We start from the raw sequence: 9,336 nt of genomic DNA, 5'->3' as shown, positions 1-9,336 counted from the left end.
AGTCCTGCCTCCTACCTCAGCAGTTCCATCCCACTCCTATTGCAACGGGTTGGAGAGCACTGACTAGAGAGACAACCTGAAATTTCTAACTTGAATCTTCTAACCTGAATCGTATCTTCTATAAGCACCTCTCAAAAAAAAAAAAAAAAAAAAAAAAAAAGGAGTTGTAAAGAGACACTTTTACACTGTAAAAGAAGTAAAAGTTAAACACGTCAATATTTAAGACTTTAATTTTTTTCTCCAACATTCTCTGAGGGCTTTCTGTGGATGGTAGATTGTTCTCCCACCCCCAAACACATTGCAGACTTTTAATTGGAATAGATAGGTCAGATGTAGGAGACCCAAGTAAGAAGGCATCGAGGTCAGAAGACCTCCGAGACTCCTAGAGCGGTCGGCGAGGGGCCTGCAAGGCGCCCCGGCAGCACTTCCGGGGCGGCCCATCTTCCCTGGGTACTTAAGCTCGCGGGAGGCTCTTAAGGGCACGCGCGTCGCGGTGGCGGTGTTTCATTGCTGTGCGGGGCTGGGGGCCCTGTGGCCTCTGGTGAGCGAACGAGACCGGGGCCGAAGGGGCCTAAGCTTGCCGGGGCTGCGGGCTGCGCTGGCGGCGGGGCCGACTGGCGGGAGTGACGGGCGGGAATCCCCGCGGCCCCGGCGCTTGGGTTTACTGTGCACTTGATGTAAGGGGAAAGTCGCTCGTCAGCTGCTTGAGGGTCTTGTTAGGGTGAACTGGGGACTAGAAATGGGATGCGGGCGGGAGGAAAGAAGTGTAGGTGCAGGTGGCAGTCATAAGTGTCCCATAAGTCTAAATGTCTGAACTGTGTAGATTTAAGGAGCATTAAAGAGGCAAAATAATAGCAAGTGCTTGTGTAGTGCTTAGCGTGGGCCAGACACTGTTCTAGATGCTTGTTTCATTTAATCCTGACAGCAGCCCTGTGAGGTAGGTACTATTATTCTCATTAAGAAGAAATGAGAGGGGTTAATCTGCCTAAGCGCAAACAGCCCCTAAGTGGCAGAACCAGCATGGAAATCCAGGCCCTGAGGCTTTTTTCAGGCTGTGTTACCAGCTTTTCTTCTCAAAGATGACTTTGAAGAGTAAGGGAGAGAGAGAAGGGAAGGACTGTCTCAGGTTTCTGGCTTGTGACAGGATGGACGATGGTATTGTTAACTGAGAGGAGAACGTAAGAGGAACAGTGGGACGCTTTAGAAGAAAGATGATCAGCTCAGCTTTGAACATGGTCAGTGATGTCACGTTATAGAAGACATTGGCTGATGTCTTTGGGGCTAAAGAAAAAGTTGATCAGATGTGAGATTTGGAAATCATAACTAATAGGTGATGGTTATGACCAAAAGAGTGCATGGCAGAACTTAGGGCAGAGACCACAAACTAGATGCCCATGGGCCAGATCAGATTCACTGATGTGCTTTGTTTATCCTGAACAGTAGTTTTGAAAAATTGAATTAGTCACTAGCTTTTCATCATAAGATGCTATGTAAAAATCTAGATTTGTGGTGTTTCTTGGAAGGCTGGAAGATTTGGCAACACTTGGCTCACATTCTTGTAAGGCATTAGGCTAGAGTGAGCAGCAGGCGCCCCCTTAGAGGGGCATGCACACTCCCGTTCATCTCCCTCCTCCCTGTTGTTTAATATAGTCCCATTCATTTCATTCTTTTATATTCCCTGCCTGGTCCCTAAGGCATGGGTCTTTAACCTCTGACTTAGACCTAGAGTGAGAGGAAGAAATTGGTTAAGAGAGAGTCCCAGGAACACTGTCATTCAAGAATATGGGAGTCAGTAAAGCAGTTTGGGGGAACATAGTGGTTTATATACTACATAAGAGTCAAATAGGGAGAACTGAAAAGCAACCCTTAGATTTGACGATTAGGAAAGAAAGCGCTTGCATCTTCAGATTGTTTCTGTAGAGTGGTCGGGACTACAGACTGTGTGCAGTGAGTTGAGGAGTGCCTGAAAGATGAAGTATTTAAGTTGGTTTTTTTTTTTTTTTCTTCTAAGGTTTGGATAAGAAGAGAAGAAAAGACATGTGGCCTGAGCTTGAGAGAAACAAGTGTCAAGAGAGGGTTGTTTTTAGAGTGCGTGAGGTTTGAGTATGGTTATAGGCAACCAGGAAAGACTCAGGAGACAGTAAGAGGCTGGTGGTGCAGGGCAGAGAGGAAGGGATAATTAGTGGAGTTTTCTGAGGAATCTGGAAGAATGGGATCCAGGGCTCCAGTGGGAGACATGGCTGTGAGCAAGGGAGACACCCGCTTCTTTGAGAGGTGTTCTTAATCAAGACCTCTTCAGTATCTTCATTCTCCTTCCACAGGTTGATCTCTACACACTACAGAAGTCACATGCCATGAGAGGCCTCTCATCACTTGGGAGGGAACATAACAGTAACATTTCTTTTTTTTTGTTTTGTTTTCTTTGAGACGGAGCCTTGCTCTGAGGCCCAGGCTGGAATGCAGTGACATGATCTTAGCTCACTGCAAACTCTGTCTCCTGGGTTCACGCCATTCTCCTGCCTCAGCCTCCCGAGTAGCTGGGACTACAGGCGCCCGCCACCATGCCTGGCTAATTTTTTGTATTTTACGACGGGGTTTCACCGTGTTAGCCAGGATGGTCTTGATCTGCTGATGTCGTGATCTGCCTGCCTTGACCTCCCAAAGTGCTGGAATTACAGGCATGAGCCACTGCACCTGGCCAACAATAACATTTCTAACCAGATAGACACTGGACATAGAAAAAGCCACTGCTGGTAGGAACTTGAAAAGCAAAAGTGGGAGAACCGATGAGACCAACTTCCTATTTTTTTCTTGTGCTTTTTCTAAAATTTGCCTAAATATTAAGAAATTTTAGGCCGGGCGCGGTGGCTCACGCCTGTAATCCCAGCACTTTGGGAGGCCGAGACGGGCAGATCACGAGGTCAGGAGATCGAGACCATCCTGGCTAACACGGTGAAACCCCGTCTCTACTAAAAAATACAAAAAACTAGCCGGGCGAGGTGGCGGGCGCCTATAGTCCCAGCTACTCGGGAGGCTGAGGCAGGAGAATGGCGTGAACCCGGGGGGCGGAGCTTGCAGTGAGCTGAGATCCGGCCACTGCACTCCAGCCTGGGTGACAGAGCGAGACTCCATCTCAAAAAAAAAAAAAAAAAAAATTTTAGAGCCAATGATTTCCTCCCCTAAATGTTCTGGATTTTTCCCTCAGCCCTCCTCATTCCCCTCATCTCTGGTGGTAGCGACAGTGCCAGCTTCCCACAGTCACCTGTCCCTTGGCTCCTTATATTTAGTAGGAGTAGGAACCAAAACAAGCTCCATCAGTGGAGATGAAGAAAAGAAAATCCCTATCTGCTGTACTCTGGGGCTTCCTGCCTGTCAGGCCCAGTGCATATCGTTAGAGAAGATATGCGAAGGTTCTGTCTTCCCAGAGTCAGGTTTTTTGTTTTTAGAATTTTTAGTAGTCATAGAGAAAATGAGGTCGAGAAGAGACATGAGCCATCACCTTGTCCAGCAGTGATGCTCTTGGGACCCACTGGCAGGACTGACAGGCAGCTAAGCAGGTAGATCTGGGGCCCACTGCTTATGCGTTCACCAGAGCAGCTCTGGATTTTATATCCTAGAATTTATAAAAGATTGCCAGATTCATTAAAAAGAAAAGAGGTCTTCTGCTAAGCAAGGTTTTGGCAGACATCCAGCAGTTTTGGCCTCAGGCTGTCTTCTTAGAACTTGGGAGTCAAGGCCTGGCCTTGGATAGCTGGGCCAATTATGCTGGGGGACCCAGCTGGCATTTCTGTTTGTCAGCAGTGGTTTCTGGTGTCTTTCTCCTTAGTTGACCACTCCCTGCCTGTCCAGGAGCCACAGAAGTTCAGGAGGTGTCCCAGGGCAGGCCCTCAACAGAGTGAGGGTAATGTTTACAATCATCACAATAACGGAAACCTTTTTCCTAGTGGCAGGACCAGGGACAGTAAAGGAGAAGAAGGACTACAGGGATGCCTGGGGCTAGGTGAAGACCCAGGCCAGGGTAGCAGGGGGTGGGAGTTATCTCCAGACAGGCCTGTTGTCAATAGGCCAGGGAACACTTGACTTGCAGGAGGTAAACAATAGCCTAAAACCCCTTAAAGCACCAGTAACAATCTCTGGGATCTCTGTTGTTCAGACACCAGAGAAAACATCCCTATGTAAATTCTAGACCTTTTAAATGAAGTGTGAAGGTTTTAGCATGGCATTCCAGGCCCTACCTGATTTGACTTTGGTTTCCCTTTCCAGCTTTGTTTCCCACTACACTCCAGATGACACTGACAGACTTCTCCCAACAATCTCTGCTTTTCCATTATTGTGCCTTTGCCCATCTTGCTTTCTTTACCTAGAAGAAAACCTCCATGCCGAACCTCCAAGCTTCCTACCCTTTGAAATCCTAGCTCCTTTCAAGACCCAACTGAAATGCCACTTCCCAGGAAGTCTTAGTTAATTGCTGTCAAGCCCTCTTGAGCTATAAGTTGTCTTTTCCTCACCAGCCTTCTCTTACCTCAATTCGACTTGTACTTTAATTATCTCTTTACACAACTGTCACCCCACTGGACTTTTAGTTCCTGGGGGACAGGCAAGACTTGGCTAGCTAATACTTTTTGTTAACCTGGATGAAAACTTGAGAGAGTTGTCTTGATCTCCTTCCCATCCTCAACATTCCCTGGGGAAAGAGGACAGGGACTCCTGTTCCTATAATGAAGTTTAGTCTCCAATTTTTCTCTTCCTCTTCCTTGATTTCACAGTCCTCCACAGCTTGAGATAGGGCTGCTCTTGGAATTTTTTTTCCTCAAGCCTCATTCTCCCTGAGGATTTTTTGAGGCTTGTTACTGATACGGCCCCTACTAATATTGAGGCAAGGAGCAGACATGGGCAAAGGGGTGGGGTGCCAGAATGCCTCGGGGTCTTGCTAAGTGGGACAGTCGCATGATGGAGATTTGAGGGTATTATTATGAAGATCTCCAGGAAGGAGAAGACCTGGAGTCTGGGCCCAGCTCTGCTCCCTACCTGCCTGCCATGGAATGTGGGCAGGTTGCTTTATTGCACCACATCCGGTGTCTAATCTGAAATGAAGGGAGAATGTCAACCCTCCTCTTCATCCCAGACTCTTAGACATGGGAGTTGAAGGTGATTTGGTACCCACTTCTTGTCTTCTGACCCAGAGGAAGTAGCGTTTCTCCTCTAGGGTTTAGCTTAGTTGCCATAGGGTACCCTTAGAGAACCTGGATCAGGGCTGCTGGAGAGAAGTCAGAGGCAACAGCCTTAGAATTGAGCCTGGGATTTCTGAGCCTGGTGGCAGCAGCTCCTTACCTAGGCCCCATTTGGCACCTGTTCTGAAACTGGAACTGGAAGCTAGAATTTGATGGGGATGACCTGAGTACAGCCCCTGTCATCCTTGCCATTCAGGGTTGCCTGCTTTGCAGAGGCAGTGGGGTCTCTGCTGGCTCTCAGTGCTGGGGAGGCTCTGCAGCTTCAGGGATTTTACAGCATGGATAGCCCTGAGGGTCTTTACACTTTGGTATAAGACACTTTTCAGTCAGCTCTGGACAATTGCGAAGTACATCTTCACTGCCCTGAGAACTCAAGAGGAGAATATACTATATTTGGGAGTCCCCAAATTCTGAGGCTTACCATGCCTGAACAAATTGTTAAGTGGGCGAGTGGCTCTCTTCAGCAAGTATAGGGACAACCTCAGAGAATTAGAGGTTATGAGAGTTTATTCCAAAACAGGAATAAGAAAAGAGTTTATTTTTATTTTCATTATTATTATTTTCTTTTTTTTGTAGAGAGAAATCTTGCTCTGTTGCCCAGGCTGGAATGCAGTGGTAGAATCACAGCTCATTGCAGACTTGAACTCCTAGGCTCAAGTGATACTCCCACCTCAGCTTCCCAAGTAGCTGAGACCACAGGTGCACACCACCGTGCATGGTTAATTTTTATTAATTTTTGTAGAGTTGGAGTCTTGCTATGTTGCCCAGGCAGATCTTGAATTACTGACTTCAAGTGATCCTCCTGCCTTGACCTCCCAAAATGCTAGGATTACTGGCATGAGCCAAGAGAAGAGTTTTAAAGCAAAAAAAGAGAGTAGAGGAGGAGTGGAAAGGATGACAGGTGTTGAGGAAGAAAAAGGGAGAAATGGTAAGAGGAGGAAAGCAGAAGGGAACAGGAGAAGTGAGGGGAAGGAAATAATGCATAAGAAATGGGAAAAGGAAGAAGGGGAAGGAAGAGGAAAAAAAGCCCACAAGGCTCTTTCCAAGCTCACTTTCAGCAGAAATACGAAAACTTTCCCTCAGGTCTGTACTTCTTGAGTTCCCTGTAATACAGGACAGCCTCCTGAGCTCCACCTTGGCTGTGTGAGAACCAAGCAGCACTCCCAAAGGTTGTCCAGCACTTTGTGGTGCAGCTTGGCTCAGAAACACAAGAACCTGGATAAGGAAAGGTATGAGCAGTCCATGGAATCAGGCCATTCCCTGTCCCACATTGAGAGATCTTTATAACCCACCAGAGCGTTATGCTGAGGAAAAGGAAGATTTTCATCCTTTGCAGTATCTCTGAATGCCAGACATTGCTGCCTCTCCCCTCTGCCCTTCCTGGCTGTCTGCTGACCTTTTGCAGTCACATTAGGAGTGTACGTGTGCTATCGATGTGTCAGCATCACAAATGTCTAGAGTATACATTAGTATCACTTAAACATGTTTTGTCTCCACCATAGGAAACAGGTGACATTTCCATTTTCTGTATCTTTTGTTAGATTATGAAACCAAATCAGATATCAAGGAGTCGGTTCCAAAGCAGGAAGTATCAGAAGAAACAGATACACTGAGCCACCTCCAGAGCACTCTGGAATAATGATTCCCAAGAATGCAAGATTGGAGCACTCAAAAATTGGGAAGACAGTTTGAATATTCCTCAGAAAGATCCTTCCAGGGAGATGCTGAGGACGAGGACTAGAAGTATAAAGCCAGCAGAAATCAAGGATGTAAAAATCTCCCTAGAGAAGGAAAGCCAGAAAGGTGAAGAATTTGATAACTTCTTTAATCTAGGCTCAAAAAGTATTTCACATTCGAGAATTCACAGGGAGAACAAGGGGCCAGTTTCAGAAGTCAAAATACAAGTCACAACTTACGAAAGGCTTCAGAGGGTAGCCCCTCTGGCAGCCAGGTTTAGAGAAGCCCTAGAGGGGAAAGGAAGTGCAAAGAGGCATCAGGGAAGCCAGGCAGGACCCAGAGCGAGGAGAAGGAAGAGAGTTTCCAGAGGTGTTGCCTTCAGAGACAGGAGTGCCCTTGACGAGGAAAGAGGGCAACAAAACTACCCAGGAGAGAAACCCTTTATCTGTAAAGAGTGTGGAAAAGCCTTTGGTCAGAGTGCAAACCTCTCGTGCACCAAAGAATCCACACAAGGGAGAAACCTTTCCTATGTAATGAATGCGGAAAAGGCTTCAGACAGAGGTCACACCTCATACGACATCAGAGGATCCACACTGATGAGAAACCCTATGAATGCCAAGAATGTGGGAAGACCTTCAGCCAGAGCTCAAATCTCATAGTTCATCAGGGCATCCACACTGGGGAGAAATCTTTTGAATGTGGTGAATGTGGGAAAGCCTTCAGCCGGAGTTCAGGCCTCACTGTCCATCAGAGGATCCACACGGGGGAGAAGCCATTTGAGTGTAATGAATGCAGCAAAGCTTTCAGTTGTAGCTCATACCTTATTGTGCATCAGAGAATTCACACGGGAGAAACCCTACAAGTGTAATGAGTGTGGAAGAGCCTTTGGCCAGAGCTTCCATCTTATTCTCCATCAGGCAACTCATGCCCGGAAGAAACCTCAGCTGGCTACTTGGGTTAGGGCCCACTGTTAATGGGGCAGAGTTGAATGGTCATGTTATGTGCTCGCCTTCACCCAGGTCAGCATCTCATAAATACTAGGAAGTATGTGAGAGGTCATGGACTCTTCACTGCTGGAAATCTGGGTCCACAAACTCACTCTGTTTGTATGGTGTTTTATTCACTTGCCTTATTTTTGTATGTGTGCCTCCAGTCAGATTTGGAGTTCCAAGAGGTAGATGCCAGGTCCTGTCTTCTGGTTTGATTGACAGGAAACTGAGGAGCTCTTCATTTCTACAAAGTTGATGAAATATTAATTCATTGAGAAATTCCTCATATCAAGAAACTTTTAATCTGATAATCTTGCAAGATCTCACCTGCTTTGAAGATTTGTAATTTTTCCAGCATAACTCCAGCACATTAAAGCTTACTGTACTTTTCAATGTTATTTCAAAGCTTTAATGTGCTAGAGTTGGGGAGCTTAGAAGGCCCACTGTGAGCAGTACTAAAATTTAGAATGTCATATCCTCATTTAAATGTAGGCTGCCTTTAGGAATGACCAAAACAGCAAAGGATACATAGGATGATAGAGTCATCAATCAAAGGAACCCTACCAGACCAGAACTGCAGACCAGAGTTAAGAAGATGAAGTATTAAACCCTGTCCATAGGGCTAAGGAGTCTGAGCCTCTCAGAAGTGTTCTGTCAGAAACATTGCAGTCCTTGACCATTAGACATGCTAGAGGGGTGTCTTTAAAATTATCCTTCTCTCTCATCTTCAGTCGCTAGCTGCTGAGGGCTGAAATCCTAGTCTTAGGGCCTGTTCTCTTCTCTCTAGACCATATAGCTTGACTTTTCCTTACAGGAATTAAAACAGATCGTGTGTGTGTATAAAATTAAAAAGTAATATCCTAATCATCTGCCACTTATACAAAAAGATTTATTACCTTTAAAGGAAAAATATAATACGAATGTAGTATGTCTCAGTATATGCAGTCATGTGCAACATAATGATGTTTACAACAGACCACATATTTGATGGTAGTCTTATAAGGTTGTAATGGAGCTGAGAAATTCCTGTGGCCTAGTGACTCTGCAGCTGTTGTAATGTGGTAGCACAATGCAGTACTCACATGTTTGTGGTGATGCTGGTGTAAACAAGCTGACCGTGCTGCCAGTTATATAAAAGGACAGCACATGCAGTTATATACAGTGCGTAATACTTGATAATAAAGACTGTGCTACTGGTTTATGTATTTACTGTACTTTTCATTGTTATTTCAAAGTGCTCCTTCCACTTTTTTTTTAAAAGTTTACTGTAAAACAGTATTCTGTGTTTGACCAGCAGCAGCCTCATATATCTCATGTTTACCACATCTCTTGACTGCATCATTTCCTTTTGTGCTTGGTTTAATCTCATGTTTTGTTCATCATGTCCCCTAAGCATTCAAAATCCATGGCTAATTTTGCCAGTAAGAGGCTGTGTTGAG

General features: G+C 45.7%; 1 protein-coding gene across 1 annotated transcript; it reads left to right on the top strand.

Moving 5' to 3' along the window:
- The first annotated feature begins 447 nt into the window (after nt 1-447).
- On the top strand, nt 448-7,837 carry LOC126947604 (zinc finger protein 91). The gene is made up of 2 exons (XM_050778409.1): nt 448-541; nt 6,773-7,837. The coding sequence occupies exon 2, from the start codon at nt 6,953-6,955 to the stop codon at nt 7,565-7,567; it is 615 nt and encodes a 204-aa protein (XP_050634366.1). The 5' UTR covers nt 448-541; nt 6,773-6,952; the 3' UTR covers nt 7,568-7,837.
- Nucleotides 7,838-9,336: the final 1,499 nt, after the last annotated feature.

The sequence above is a fragment of the Macaca thibetana genome, chromosome 2 (assembly GCF_024542745.1).
Source record: "Macaca thibetana thibetana isolate TM-01 chromosome 2, ASM2454274v1, whole genome shotgun sequence".
Lineage (NCBI taxonomy): Eukaryota > Metazoa > Chordata > Mammalia > Primates > Cercopithecidae > Macaca > Macaca thibetana.
Note: the sequence above shows the minus strand (reverse complement) of the source record. Positions and strands in the feature narration are given on the sequence as shown.

Bases quoted from the DNA above. Each gene is read 5' to 3' on its own strand.
- LOC126947604 (XM_050778409.1), top strand. From the start codon at position 6,953: ATGCTGAGGACGAGGACTAGAAGTATAAAGCCAGCAGAAATCAAGGAT.